The 16,256-nt window shown below is 38.2% G+C and overlaps 1 protein-coding gene across 2 annotated transcripts in view; it reads left to right on the plus strand.

The window, feature by feature from the left end:
• Positions 1-516: 516 nt before the first annotated feature.
• The window catches only part of znf407 (zinc finger protein 407), a 43,961-nt gene continuing 28,221 nt past the window's right edge, over positions 517-16,256 (plus strand). The window contains exons 1-2 of one of the 2 annotated variants that reach the window (XM_026228793.1): positions 517-595; positions 10,175-13,232. In XM_026228793.1, coding sequence (XP_026084578.1) covers positions 10,238-13,232 — 2,995 coding nt within the window. In that variant the 5' untranslated portion in view covers positions 517-595; positions 10,175-10,237. Of the gene's footprint in view, positions 596-4,170; positions 7,541-10,174; positions 13,233-16,256 lie in introns of those variants that run through there. The other variant, XM_026228794.1, reaches the window with a different exon arrangement.

Below are 16,256 nucleotides of genomic sequence, written 5' to 3' on the forward strand. Positions count from 1 at the left end.
ACAGCATCCACTTTTTCTCTCAGGTCGGTGATCTTTCGCTCTATCGCGTCAGAGCGGCAGTTAATCAGCTGCGTTATGTTCGCCAGCTGAGAAGAAATATCAGCACTCGTATTATCACTAGCCTTTTTTTTAGCAGCTGGTGACTTGCTTGGAGTAGCAGGCAGAGCTGGGAACTCCTCTTCAGCCAGGCTAAATGAATCCTCTTCGTTCATGCTGACAACATAATCATGCCCGCTGCTAACCACTGAGAGTGTGCTTGTGCTAGCAGCACTAGCATTGCCCTTTTCCTTTTCAGAAAACGCTGAGAGCCCTCTTTTACGAACCATGGTGAAGCAAAAAGAATCGGCCAATATGCAACAGGCTGTTGAAAAACTAGAACATCTAATTACTGCTTATAAGCAATATTTATAGGACAACTTGGTGCAAGCACTCAAAAATGCGACCGTTCAGGCAGCCATCTTGGTCACGCCCCCTTAATAAGAAGATCTCTGGCTGTGCTCAATTCTCTTGTGACGTAATAGCTAGCAGACTACGGTGTGCTGTTTGTGACCAAGAGCAGAACGCGCGAAGTGAGAGAATACGATCAACATTTCAGGTAATGACGCTCAAATATTACTTTTATTGACAACGTGAACACAGATATGACGTTTGGAAGCATGAAATATGCATGTTAATGATGTTCCTGCCGCTTACTAGCGCGTAATGTGAAGGATTTGTAAGTCATGTTCAATGCGCTTTTGGGGCCTCTGTGCCGCCGTCGTTTCCAGTACTCGATCGAAGACCCGCCTCTCCCGTGTTTCAATTGGTCGAATGCAAGAAACTAGCCCTGTGACTGGACGAAAACCAGGCCAGCAAAATAAAGAGTCAGGCAAGGTACTAGGAAGTAAAAAAGGAAACTGTTTTATGTCAGAGCAAAAAGATACACATAGCCAAAAGGATGATGTAAAGTTTAATATTGCTGATTAAAGTTGTTTCCATCAACTTCTCGAAAAAGACGGTTTCGGCCAAACAAAACCCGTAACGTTACAAGTGAAACTCGTTGTTGCTGTGCTATAACACGACAGTCTTTACAGTTTTTAACGTAATTAAAACGTTTTAAAATGAAACCGTGCAATCATGAGTGTTAATAAAGTTATAATAACCAGTTTTACATCAAGGTTCTGTTGTATTATGAATATTTCATTATTAATTACAGTGGTTATTTATTTAAATGCTTATAGTTTATCATAATAGAGAATCGATTAAAGAGGCATTCTAACTGGATTAAAATAATACAGTGAACAAATACAATATCAAAAAGTTAATTTCACATTTTAAAATCATGCACGTTGATCTTCAATTATCATGTTCATTCTCACATATGATCAGAGTTATTCATCTGTCAGAACGCCATTAAATTAACTGTTTATTTTGAAGTAGGTTCTACTTCAGTCCAATAATGACTGATAATGTTTTACATTCATTTAATATTCATCATTTAATGAAACATAAACACAAACGACCCTCAAACAGCTAATGAGTACTGAATTAATTTATTTTTCGGTCAAATACACACAAAATTATGTCAAAATACCCATCTTGGAAAGTATTAACATAAACACAGTCAGTTAAATCTTACTTAATAATTAAATCAATCTCCAAATTTTATATAATGTGTTTTTTCTGGATTTTTTGGTCTGTATTCTGTCTGTCAATTAAAATAAATGTACCATGAAAATTACAGACCCTTCATTTCTTTGTAAGTGGGCAAATTTACAAAATCATCAGGGGATCAAACAAATATTTTCCCTGCTGTGTTTTCTGTGTATTTTTTATAACAATTTATTTTTCTATAATGCATTGAACAAACAACAATGCTTTTGCTGAACAAAAGCAAAAAAAAAAAAAAAAAAAAAAAACTAACACTAGCTTGTTCTATTCTATTTCTATACTATCAATTAGCTTTTTATTATATTTAAAAAAATAAAATAAAAAATGAAATCAATTACTATGTGTACTGCATTAAGCTAACTGAGACTTGTTATAGCAAATGTAAATCATTGCTCTTTTGTTGATTTTGTTTGCTTACATTGTACTCATTTGTAAATCGCTTTAGATTAATTGTCTGCTAAATTACTAAATGATTAATAAACGTACTGTAATTAAAATTTTTGTTAAACAAATATTTAAAAAAACAAGAGGGAGGGGAAAAAACCTTAACACAAGGGCAACAAATCACATAACTGTAATAAAAGTGAAAACATCAAATACCTAAACAAATCAAGACAATCTCTTACAAAAATCTGACTTCAAGAATTTTACATCAAAATACAAATACAATCATAATCATTAATGAAGAAAAGGATGAATATCAAACTCTTTAAGACCATTAGGTGATAAAGTATTCAAAGTATAAATCCAATGTAGGGGTTGACCGATATGTGTTTTTCGAGGGAATAACCAATATTTTGAACAGATATATGGGTCAATGACGTGGCGCTATTTATAAATAAATGAATAAATATATATATATATATATATATATATATATATATATATATATATATATATATATATATATATATATATATATATATATATATAATATTTGGTTTTATTAAATTTAAAAGGAATACAATTATTAAAATTAGGAATAAAAAATAAATGTACAAATTAATTGCATACATTCTTATTTTTTTGTGGACCAAGTCTAAAATTTCTGGTTTTAATTTAATTTTGAAAGAATATTTGGGGGATTATTGCAAAAATGTCAGTGTGGTGTAACTGTAAAAACCATGTACCAAAAAAAAAAAATTTGTTTTAAAACTGAAATTCTCAATAAAACACCAGATCAGCTAGTTTGGCATAACCTTACATTAGTACTATTAATAGTAAATAAAAGTATATGGAGCACCATTTTCAAGTCAAATTCCTTGAGTGCCAAGGTGGTGTAAACACTATTCAAGTAGCCATATGACAGGAAATTATATCACAGAGAAGGAGATACTAACTGCTGAATGCAAAGATTAGTAACTCCTTAAAATGTGGGATAATTTGAAATTTTTAGGGTATGGTAAGGTATTCTTAGGTATACATGTAAAATGGTATGACCTCAGAAATATATTGATAATTTGTTATTATTATGAAAATGAGTAAACTTTAACAATTAAATGTGAATAATTCCCACCAAGGCCATGTACTTACATTGGTGTCCATGATAATGCATGTCAAATTTGATTTTAAATTGAAATGTCAAGTGGTGTAACTGGTTTTGACTCTTATTAAAATCCTTTCTGTTAAGGGCCAATTTAGTCCAATATCACTAGTTTATAATGCGGATTAAAACTAGTGATAAGATTTTATAATCAATATGATTAGGGGTACACCGATCAAGATCGGCCGAATCGGTAAATTCCATCAGGTGCGTGATTTTACATAGAGCTGCTGTTACTACACTGAACCGTTGTTAACTGAGAAGCTGCGCAAATCCACGTCCATTATCAGCATTTATTTGCGCAGCTTCTCCGTTAACAACGGCTCTGTGTGGTAACAGCTGCTCTGTGAAATCACACACCTGATGGAATTTACTGCTGATTAGAGAACTGGCTTTACTGACGAGATGTGCATACAGTCGGCCGATCTTGATCGGTGCACCCCTAAATATGATGTAACAGAGCCCCCTTTTCCCCAATAGATGCCACAATACAATACAAAATTACAATACAAAAACTGTAATTACAATATCAGACATGAGTTCACTAGTCATCACTATGATTATTTTTTGTCAAATATTGTTTCTTAACTGTAATTACAATATGAGTCATGAGTTCACTGAATATCTATGATAATTTCGTTTTGCCAGATTTGCACTGAAAAAAAAAAAAAAACTTGCTGAGAGTCATGCTTGATTTTCAGTGTCTGTTTCTTCAACAAACAATGGACTTTGGCTGTAGAAGCAACATGGTCAGGTGGTGTAACTGGTTTGTGTCAATTGGCGTAACCAGTATTTTTCATAAAAAAGATAATTATATACAGAAAAATTAATGTGGAATAAAATGTAATCATCTAGTTTAGTATTATATGGTTTTAACTTTTTTTTTTTACATAAGTTGTCAAAGATTAAGAAAATAATGTTTATTTTATTTTTTTCCTCATTTGTAAGTCGCTTTGAATAAAAGCGTCTGCTAAATGAATATTGCAAACACACATTAAAGTGTACTTTTTGAGATAACTCTAATAAAATCTATTTTCATGTGACATTTTAAAGTAAGCTAACATGCCATCTAGGTGTAACAAATGGACACTGGGACAGAAGGCAAGCGCAAGTTTATTAGAGGAGTTAAAGGAGATTAAGGGAGAGATGCAGAGGTGGTGGTGGTGAACTGTTGTAGCTGGTTCTGGTGGGACAAATGGGATGGGGATTTCCAGAGCCATCGGTGGGGTGACCAGGGGGACAGACATGTTGCACACACTTCAGGGTACACACAGGAGAGGGGAACTCGGAGAATGGAATGCTGGAGACACTCAGGAGAGACACAGGGATCTAGGAGAGGAATCAATGATCGGTAAGTAACAAGGTTTGTATAGAGTGTGTACAAGTAGCCTTACAACAGGATAGGTTCTGCTGTGCAGCTACGATATCGGAGGGTTAGTGTGACAGGTGTGTGGAGGTGAGCTGATGAGGTAATGGTGCACAGGTGCTGAACATCCCAACGGCGTGGTGGTCTCCCTCTGCCCCGAGGGGATGGATGATCTGGATGGGCCGTGTGGAATTCCTCCAGGAGTGTGGGATCAAGAATGTCATTTCTCGGGACGCAGGATCGTTCCTCCAGGCCGTATCCTTCCCAGTCAACTAGGTATTCGAGCTTACCACCACGCCTCCGGGATTCCAGGATTTTCTAGACCTTATAGATGGTTCCTTCTTTCAGGAGTAATGGGAGAGGGGGTTCCTCTTTCCGGTCAGGCTCTGTGGAAACAGGAGGGTGACGGGGACTCTTGGAGATGGTGCACTCGGTGCAACCATGGACAAATCTTCTGACATCTGCTGCCATATTGGGCCACCATAAGCGGTCTTTGAGCAGCGAGAGAGTTGCGTCAGCCACAGGTGGCCAGTATCTAAGGATGTATGGGTGGTCAGAATGAGAGCAGTGCATTGGTTACGTGGGACATACCAACATCCTGGTGGGCAGCCCGGCAGAGTAGCAGGAAGGACTTCCACGGCGACTGGCGGTGAGGACCACTGAATGGGGCTGGAAATAAGTTGAGTGGCTTTTATGTTCTCGGGTTCTTCCGCATCTTCCTCAGGACCATGGAGACGGGACAGGGCATCTGCCTTGATGTTTCGAGGTCCAGGTCTGTAAGAGATTTAGAAATTGAATCTGGTGAAGAAGAGTGCTCATCCAGCTTGGTGGGGATTAAGCCGTTTAGCTTCTATGAGATACTGTAAGTTCTTATGGTCCGTGAGGACAGTAAATGGATGAGCCGCCCCCTTGAGCCAGTGTAACCATTCCTCCAGTGCTAGTTTAATGGCCAGTTACTTATGGTTTCCTATGTCATAATTTTTCTCCGCCAGGCTGAGCTTCTTGAAGAAGGCACATGGATGGAGTCGAGGAGGAGAGCCTTGCCGCTGGGAGAGAACCACTCCCACTCCAGTGGCGGAGGCATCCACTTCAACCACAAAAGGGAGTTCAGGGCCCAGCTGTACCAGGAGGGATTTGTAGTGAAAGCCCGTTTTAGGGTGGTGAAAGCTTCGGTGGCAACTGGAGTCCAGGACAAAGACTTGGGCTTGTCACGGAGGAGGTTGTTTCTGGGATTGGTGATGGTACTGTAATCTTTGAATCACTGGTAGAAGTTTGCGAATCCTAGGAAGCTTTGGAGCTCTTCGATGGTAGAGGGTTGTGGCCAGTTGGTAATGGTTTCAATCTTCCCCTCGTCCATGTGGATACCAGTTTCATTAATGATGTAACCCAGGAAATGAACGGAGGACTGATAGAATGTAAATTTTTCAGCTTTGAGGGAGAGGTGGAATTCTCAAAGTCTTAAGAGGACATATCTTACATGCACGCGATGTTCGGCGAAGCTCCGGGAGTAAATCAGGATGTCATTAATGTATACAATCCTGAAGCAGTTGAGATACTCCCGGAGCACTGCGTGCATGAAGTCTTGAAAGATGGAGGGGGTGTTGACAAGCCTGTACGGCATGACCCGGTATTCGTAGTGGCCAGTTGGGGTCACAAATGCTGTCTTCCACTCTTCTCCCTCAAGAATGTGGATGAGATTATAAGCACTGCAAAGGTCTAGTTTAGTGAATACGGTGGCTCCTCTGAGTTGTTCTAGGGTGGCTGGGACAGTGGGAAGAGGATATTGGAACTTGATGGTGATTTGATTAAGTGCTCAATAATCTATGCAAGGCCGTAAGCCTCCATCCTTCTTCGCCATGAAGTTTGAGGCGGCAGGGCAGTTGGATGGTACAATATAACCTTGTTTGAGGGCTTCCTCTACATTCTTCTCCATGGCCTTTTGTTCGGGCAAAGATACAGGATACATTTTCTCACGAGGCACTGGCTCACCCGGGATCAGATCAATGGCACAATCCCAGGGGCAGTGAGGAGGTAGTTGTGAGGCTTTTTGAGGACAGAAGACATCGTGGAATTCCTGGTAACACTCAGGGATATTGATCGACCTTTCAAAGGTAAGGTTTCTGAAGGAGACTTCAGGGGAGCTGGACGATTGGGGAAGCAGGATGGAAAACATTGGTCACCCCACTGTAGGATTTCTCCTGACGACCAGGAAATGATGGGGTTGTGCTGCACCAGCCAGGGACAACCCAGAATGAAATCAGCAGTTAAACCTTCCAGGACTAGGAGATTGATTTGATTCGGTGTGCAGAATGTCAATTAGAGGGGACCCACGCTGAACTGCACATTCCTTTAACTCAAGGGTTTGGCTGTGATCAAGACTATTTGGTAGGTGGTTTCTGTATTGGTGGTCGGTAGGTGGAGCTGGTGGCAGTGGTCCCGGCTGATATGAAGTTCCCGGCTGATCCCGAGTTGAGGAAGGCAGTAACTGGAATAGTGTCGTGAGCAGCAGTAAGTTGAGCAGTAGTGGTGAGTGGGGCATCTTAATTGGTGTTAGTTTTAAGTACTATCCACGGGATGTGGAGGACGAAGGGGACGGTTGAGGATATGATGGCCACTCATTCCATAGTAAAGGCATAAGCCGTGGGACATTCTTCTTGACATTCTTGGGGGATCAGCCGATTGGAATCGGTCTGCATAGGTTCTGGATCGGTCTCAGGAGGGTTCTGGTTGTCGGCACGGTGGGAACAGGCTGTTGGGCTGGCTGGTGAGCACTCATGGAGGCAGGATTGAATGCGATTTTGCACATATGGTGGCTTGCTGAATAAAGTTTTTAAGGCCTTGTGAATCGTCGAACGATGCCATTTGGAGACAGAGTCTGGGTTCCAGTCCCTGATGGAAGGCGGTGATGAGCGAAGCCTTGAGAAGACACTTGAGAGAGACGCTGGAGAGACACAGGGATCTAGGAGAGGTATCAATGATCGGTAAGTAGCAAGGTTTGTTTAGAGTCTGTATAAATAGCCTTACAAAAGGAAAGATTCCGCTATGTAGCTACGAGATCGGACGGTAAGTGTGACAGAGGTGTGTGTGTTTGCTTTTATGTGGCGGTGAGCTGATTAGGTAATGGTGCACAGGTGCCGATGATTAGAACTCATGTGAGGGAGTGCGTTGGGATTGGCTAGTTGGTGAGCCTGAACGACTTGTGACACTAGGTGGATAAAATATTTAATATTTCTCATTAGTTGGTGGTTACACCATTTGACATTTTCATGTACATTCAGTCGTAACTTTTGTAAAAAATTGTACAAATGGTAAAAATGTCAATTTTAACTACATACACAAGTTTTTAAAAGATTTTAGAATTTCTCATCTTGCTAACCCCTTTTTGTGTAAAAATAAAAATTTATGTCACAATTAAGAATAACAAGGTCTCTGACAAAAATTGCCTTGTCTGGTGTTGGTTGAGTGTTTTACTCCCACAGTAAACTCTTTATTTTAAAGAGTTAAACCCTTTATTTTTTGGAAAATAAAGGCTTTACCATTAAAATTAAAACATGGAACAAATAGCGTATTTTGTGAATGGTTTTTTTTTAGGCCACAGAGTAGTGCGTTCTGACAGGCTGTATCAGAGCCAAATAGCACGTTTCATAATTAAGTAGTTTTATTGGTGATTTTGTATTGAAAATGTCCTATACGATAATCATAAAAAAGCTAATTTTCAGGCTGATAATCAGTCGACCCCTATTTCAATAGGCTTTGTGTTTTTTTTTTTTTTAATGTGTATATATAGTCCCTCTCTATGAGGTAATTTTAACTGCTCCAATGTCAATATACTGCAGTGTGGAAACCGAATGTTTAAATTTAACAAAATGTTGTGCCACTGGACTTGTAGGGTCATGAAGGCTAATAGCACTTTGATGTTCAGCAATATGCATTTTAAGCTGTCTGCTGGATTTTCCCATATAACCGAGTGCATAAGGGCAGCGCAACATAAATGACATTATAGGTCTTATAAGAGAAAATCTTATATTTTTTCCCTATACAGGGATGTTTAAAAGTTTGTGTTTTATAGGTTAAATTGTATTGTTGACAACCTCCATACTTGTATTTACCTGAATATATGGGCTATTACTCAAAAAATTTAACCAGCATATTATCTCTTATAGACTACCTTAAGTGATTTAGCAAAAATCGTTTGCAAAATAAGATTACTAAGAACAATATACCAATATGTCTAAATTATACCTTTCATATCTTTATCTAATGGAGAATATTGGATAAAACAATTAGCAATTGCTGTTCTTTATTTCTTAGATTTCTTAATGAAAGTCTTGAAGTGTTACTGAAATGGTCTGTTGCAAATTGAATCCACTCCTATTAGAATGATCTCTGCCTAAACCTATTGGCCATAACTTCAAAATTAAATAACAATGGCAGCTTTAGGCTAACTGCGATTGCAATGCACATCTTTTTAGGGAAGCACAGTTCTGTGATCAATTGTAAATCTCCACCCAAGGGCCAGAGGGCGCACTTGCGAGGAAACTCCAAATACGCCCTGCAAAAGAAATCCAGCAAATCCCAATAGTGGTTGCTGAATAAACAGAAGATTTAACTTTAAGTTTAAGATATTCATTAATTCCACATGAATAATGAACACATGACTGCGACAATATATGGTTTATCTCAGTTTGTATTATAATAATTTGTATTATAATAAAGTATATAATAATGCAGTGCTAATCGACAGCATTTATTGCACAGAGCCGTAGTTCACTGACAAGTTACGCGAACAGCTTTCATAATTACTGAACAATTTCTTTGATTTCATAAATATTGCAATTATGAACATGGTTTTGCCTACCTTGTAAGTGAACTATGGCTCTGTGTAGTAAATGCTGCTTCATGACACTCGCATTTGAATAATCGTGCAGCCCTACTCCATACTGCATTTTTAATCGATATGATGTCTTGTCATTTACTGCTTTGAAATTCATGATGGTCAGAAAAGTAAGTTTTGAATCATCACAGTGCAATTCCACTAATGCCAACATAATTTTGTAGTCTACTCAAAACGATGTTGTGGATTATAGTGTCAAACAGTAGCACTAATAAAGAAATACAACCATTATCGGATGATTTCAACAAAATTGAAAAACATTAACAAGACCTTTGTCTCAAAATATTGTCAATAATTGTTATAAATTTTTATGTTACATAATCTACAACTTTTGAGTAAAAAAAAAAACAAAATTAAATATTGGATCAAATTAGCACAGAATTATCTGCCAAATTTCCGATGCATATTCAAAACTGATTAAGAAAAATGCTTAGGTAATTTTTTGTACCATCTAATTGTTTAGTTGTTTAAGGGAGAATAGAGTCAAATGCACCTTTTACCCTGATGTGCCTTTAGCCCCATTGTACCCTACAAATGACTGCCAGCAGAGGACTCCAACCCTGCTCACCTGTTGTGTCTTATATTTTAAGTTATTAGTAATCTTGAAGGCCCCTAGTGGGCCCTGGCCTCCTGGTTGCGAATCACTGCAGTGTAAATCAGTGTAAATGAATCCAACAGACCACTACTTGATTAATTTTATGGTGTTTCTTTTTTTTCACAGAAAAGTCTTCTATGGATCCTTTAAATGAAACTTAGTAGATATATCTTGTGAACTGACAGCAGCATGGACAATCCAAAGCAGAAATTAAGGTCTGGAAAGGAGATTTCAAAGTGTCAACCTAAGAAAAAGGTCAATGATACTGGTACAGAAGATGTTTCATCTGCACCTAAAGGTTTTAAAGCATCTGATGATTCAGGGTGTATGAATATTGTAGAAGAAAGTGAGCATGCGGGGACAGCTACAGTAGAGGAACATCCCAGAACCATACAGTGTAAAGAACGTGGCTCTTCAGAAATGACTGATGCTTTGGTTTGTTCATTTTGCAATTTTGTTGCAAAAACTCAGACTGCACTGAAAATTCACTCAACAAGAAAACACTCTCAGAAAGGAGGCTTACAAAATGACACCGTCTCTGACACCATTATTGCACCAGGGTTAAATCCGTTGCAGAAGACACCACAACATCTTTCAGATATCCAACTGGAGAGTACTTCTATATCAGAGGAAGACAAGCAATCAGATACCTGCATGGTTCAAACAGAGACTGAACAAACTCATCAACTCCTTGTAGATGAGGCTGTAATATCTGAGAATTTTGTTGATACTTCTGAGGATGGAAGAATCAGTCCCACTCAGATGTTGCTGGAAATAGTTGAGCCCACTTCATGTAGATGTCAGGATGGTGAAGACACAAATGAGACCTTTAAAGATGGAGATAATATGCAAGCTAGCTGCAGTTTTCATGTGGAAAGTAAAGTGAAAAGCAATCAAAATGGTGGCATTGATGGACATGCTGAGAATCATAAAAGTAAAAGGCATTCAAAGCCTAATACTCTACATGCATGTTCCTGTTGTGTACATAAAGTCATAGATGGACACAGCCCAGACACGCATATTAAGAGGCAACATAATAAAAAACAAAATAAAGTATGCGATTTCTGTAGCTATTCTTGCGTTATGAAGTGTGATCAGGAGAAGCAGTGCATGAGCAATGAGCACAACCGAAAGATGTTGGAGAATCTGGATTCATTAAAGACCGAGATGACACCTAAAGAATCAGTTTTCCCACCATCGACAACCGTGTTGACCCATCCGACTGAAGGCAAGGCACAACATCAATGTGATAGGTGCAACTTTACAGCTAACAACTCTGTAATGTTAGCACAGCACATTAAAATGCACCATCCAGTGGAGCACCGTTTCCACTGCAGGGCCTGTCATTACTACACCACCACCATAGAGGGCATGGAGGTTCATCTTTCAGAAGAAGTCCACCAACAGGTGGCCAAGGAGAAAAACATTAGCCCTTTATTTAAAGACTGTGTTGAAAAAATCCTTGTGATTCTGTCAGATCAAATGGAGGACAGAGAAATAAATGAGAGTGACACTCCTGAGCAGAGCTCCAAAGAAGCTGGGGAGATTCAGGAAACAGAAAATGTACTACCAGAGCCAGCTGAAACTGTAAGGAAAGGTTCTCCTCTCAAACGGAAGCGAGGTAGACCAAAGACATCTGACGTGACTGTTTGTAGTCACTGTGGACTAGTTGCTTCCAATGCCACCAACCTCAATGTCCATATACGACGCAGGCACAGTCGGTTATACAGCTTCGTTTGTAAGCTGTGTAGCTATTACTGTGTGACCAAGGGGGACATGGACCGCCACTGTGAAACTAAAAAACACATTAACAGAATGCAAGCAGCTGGAAGTGAAGGCAGTGGAGTAGTTCTGCTAGATGAGCAGCCAAGTCAAGCAAAGAAAAATGATGCAGAAATGGGTGACAAAGTATCATTGATTGAGACACCTATTGATGAAGTGGAAAAAAATGGCTCCAGTGTACCGTGTAAGAAAAGCAAGTATGACCTGAGTAATACCTGCACTCAGTGTGACTTTGTTGCTCACTCAACCCCATCTCTTGCTCTCCATGTGCGACGTAAGCACACAAAAGACTTTGAGTTTGTTTGTTTAGCATGCAGCTACTACACTGTAACCCGCAGAGAGATGTTTAGACACATGGCAACAGAAAAACACAAGCAGAAACATGAGAGTTACCTGAAAAAACAGAATCAAAGAATTAATAATGTTGAGGCTGCTAGGGCTGCTACATTTGAAGACCCAGAGACAATCACAGGATCAGAAGTGGTCCATGACAGTTCTATTTTGACATCTTCAAGTGCCAGAACTAAAGATGAAGAGAATTCAGCAAAGATCGGTGAAGAGAATTGTGCAAATGAAGATGGAGCAAACCAATCTGCTGAGAAGAATACTTACAAAGACAATGAAGAATCCTCAACTAATCCAGCTGAATCAAATGTGTCTGACATGGTCCAGTCACTGACGATGGTGAAAGATGTAATGCTGGAGGATATGGATGAAGAAAATGTGTTTGATGAAGATGAAATGACTGATATGGGAGATGAAAGTCCCTCTAGTGAGAAACCCCTTAGAGCGATACAGTTTGATGCTTGCATCTATTCCTTAAAAACATTAGCAGAGCGCAAGCAAGCATCACATGAAGAAGAACAAACTACAGGTGGATTAAACCAGCAGAGCATCAAAAAGCCTAAAACACTGGTTGGACCTGAGACCAAGACTATCAAACCAATTCCACGAATCCGCTGTGAGGACTGTGGTTTTTTAGCAGATGGTTTAAGTGGACTTAATGTTCATATCTCCATGAAGCATCCATCAAAGGAGAAGCATTTCCATTGCTGGCCCTGTGGAAAGTCCTTCTACACGGAGAGTAACCTACAGCAGCACTTAAGCAGTGCAGCACATATGCGAAATGAGCATGGAAGCACTGAAGACCTTCCAGAAGGAGGCGCCAGCTTTAAATGTGTCCGATGCAATGAGCCCTGCCAAACTGAGCAGGAACTGTTTGTGCATATCAAAGAGAAACATGAGGAACTGCTTAGAGAAGTGAACAAATATGTTCTGGAGGACACTGAGCAGATAAACCGAGAACGGCAGGAAAACCAGGGCAATGTGTGCAAGTACTGCGGCAAAGTATGCAAGAGCAGCAACTCCATGGCTTTCCTGGCTCACATTCGCACACACACAGGTATGGCTTCCTCTGTCTTTACCATTACATATTTGCATAAAACCTCTTTAGAATTACAGTTTAGAATGTTCTGTTTGTGGATCTTTAACCATCAAAATATTTATTAGTAGCTATGGGTATGACGAGACGCCTATCCCACGAGACGAGATGAGACTGGGTTCACAAGAACGAGATGAAATAAAATTTTTAGACATTATTTTAAAAGAAATCCTCAATTTAAATGTATAGGGAAAATATTTATTTTATTCAACTGAAAAATGCAAAAAAATGTAGTTGTATTTTGAAATCAACTTGTGCTTTGTGAAATTAAACTTCTATTTTAATGAATTATAAACCGCAATAAACAACTAGAGCTGCACAAAGTTGAGATTCATGTTTTTTAAATATAAATTGGAGATATTTATAATATTAGAAAACTGAACAAAATAACACAATTTACTAGTGGTTCTGACAAAATGTTCATTGCTTAAGTCTTGAAAAAATCTATTCATTTGAGAGAAAAAATCAAAAAAATAAATAAATCCACAATTACTTTTTTTAAACGGCCAGTTGTCGTCGCCTCCTGGCGGAGGTGTAGAAGCATTAAAATACATACAAGTGTTAAGATTCTTTAATTTTGATTGATACTATAGAGGATAAGTGTTTATACCCAAATGATACACTTTTATCCCAAGTAGTTAGGTTATGTAAATGTATGTAACACAGAAATGATGTGTGGTTAAAAAAAAATGTCTCATGAGTTTCTATTTCAAATCTGAATAAGATAGCATAAAAAATGAGACGCCTGCAAATATTTTTATGAGACTATGAGACTCTACACCCCCCAACCCCCAAATATAAGAAAATATATTTCCCAATAGTATTGAAGGCTTTTACAAACTATTTAGTCGGTAAACAATATAAAACAATATAAAACAATATTTCAATTATAAAACACTAGACAGAAACTTAGACATCATATGATTTATTTGAGCACTAGAAAAATACAATAAGAATAATTTGAGTAAGAAAACTAAGAATAATAATAAAAATAAAAAAAAAAGATTTAACTTTGTTTGCCAATTACAGAACATCCTGAGATTGCTAGAAATGCATCTTTTACAAAGAATTATGATGCAAATAAGTGCTGATGTGCTGATGGCCACTTATACAGATGGTAATAACACAAATGTGCCAAAGTAAATAATCCACTCTCTCTATTCATATAGACGCGTTCACTTTGATAGCCGTGATCATTCAGTAATAGTGAGCTGATTTGGGCTGATTTGCACTCAGACAGATGGTAATCATGCAGATATATTCACATGCAACATAAAACACTCACATATATAAAAACTGTCGAAAATTAAAAGAAACAAAGACAAAGGCGATCGCTGTAAGTTCCGCCTCCATCAGCTGAGAGGTGCGTCAGAGCGCGTCATGAGCCCTCAGGAGAGAGCGCCAAATTCATATAAACTATCTTCCGCCTATTTTTCATTCTTTTTTTCCGGTGGATCGCCTCATTCGGTTTGTGACAATACGCTGCAAAACCATGCGGCGTTTTTACTACCAAGACGCAGTTTCTGACAGTGACTTATTCCATAACGGAAGCAAACAATTCTGTAGCTAAAGAAATGAAACGTAAACAAAGGAATTATGATCCATATTACAACGTTATTGCTTCGTTGGACTAAACGTGCTTTATGAGATGTCGTTCAGTGGACCCTTACTTTCCTAACTAAACCGGGATTTACAGCTGTGGATGTGTTTATGACTCGTTATTACGATAGATCTGGTATGTACAGCGTTTCTAATGTTCATGTTTGTATGTGTACTGCTTACACAAATGTAGCAAATACAGTCTTTATAAGCTTTCCATTGAAAAACAGCAGTCTGTCATAGTGATACATAGATTGTCAAGATTAAATTTGTCCCGTTTCATTTAATCTATTCATAAACACTGACACGTGCGAGTTGAGTGGCTTTGAAGACGAGGGCGTCGGGGTGCAGGCTAAGAGGTTAATTGAGCAGCTCTAATGTAAATTACAAATTGGTTTGCAAGGATATTGGCACGTTCTTGCAAGACCAATCAGATATCGCGAAACACACACCAAATCACATCCCTACTACTAGCAGCATATTACATTTAATTAATATTGGTAATTACTTGCTTGGGAAACTCCTAGGCCATGTACACACTTGTTACTCTTCTGTGTGATTAATCCTGATTTGTACACACAAGCTGAACTGATTATATCAGCATAGTCTGTACTGTACTGTAACTGAACTAATTTGAGAATGCTCCCATCAACCCTGTGGTCTAATGCTAACATGTACATTATTGTCCAGAGGAAGCATGCTGTTTAGAAGCATCAACTTAGAGCATAGAAACAAATTTTACTTGATTCTTGTTTTCTTTACACACACTTTACACAAAGTAATAATTTATGGAATTTATTACTGTACCTGTATATGCATTGTTTTCACTCCCAAACCTTTGCAGTATGGACAGGACCTTAGATCCTCCTTTCTTGGCGTTAGTAAAAGTCCCTATTACATAAAAATTTTAAATTTCTGAAAATGTTCAAGAATGAAAATGTATGCATTCAAAATTTACAGTTGGTCACTTGTTCACGCATTTAATATTTTTAATGACACAAAATGCACTATGTAACAGATAGTGAATAATTCATTCAATGTACATATGTGTTCCTTTGGGCCAAATTAAGTGTGGTTTTTGTTTTTTTGTAGCTTAATTTAAAAAAGTAAACTCTTATATTGTAGAGTCATTGCACACAAACTGAAATATTTCAATGGTTATGAAAATACACCTTAGGAAAATCATAAATTTAGTATCTAGAAATTGTTAATATTTTCTGAAATATTCAATCAAAAAAGATTTACAAAACAGAAATGTTCAAGATCTCCAAAGCAGGTTTAATTATGCACTCAATACTTGGTTGGGGATCCTTTTGCACAAATTGCAGCTTCAGTGCGGTGTGGTATGGAGGCGATCAGCCTTTGGCACTGTTGAGGTGTTATTGA

This window comes from Carassius auratus, chromosome 41, assembly GCF_003368295.1.
Source record: "Carassius auratus strain Wakin chromosome 41, ASM336829v1, whole genome shotgun sequence".
In the NCBI taxonomy this organism is placed as follows: Eukaryota; Metazoa; Chordata; class Actinopteri; order Cypriniformes; family Cyprinidae; genus Carassius; species Carassius auratus.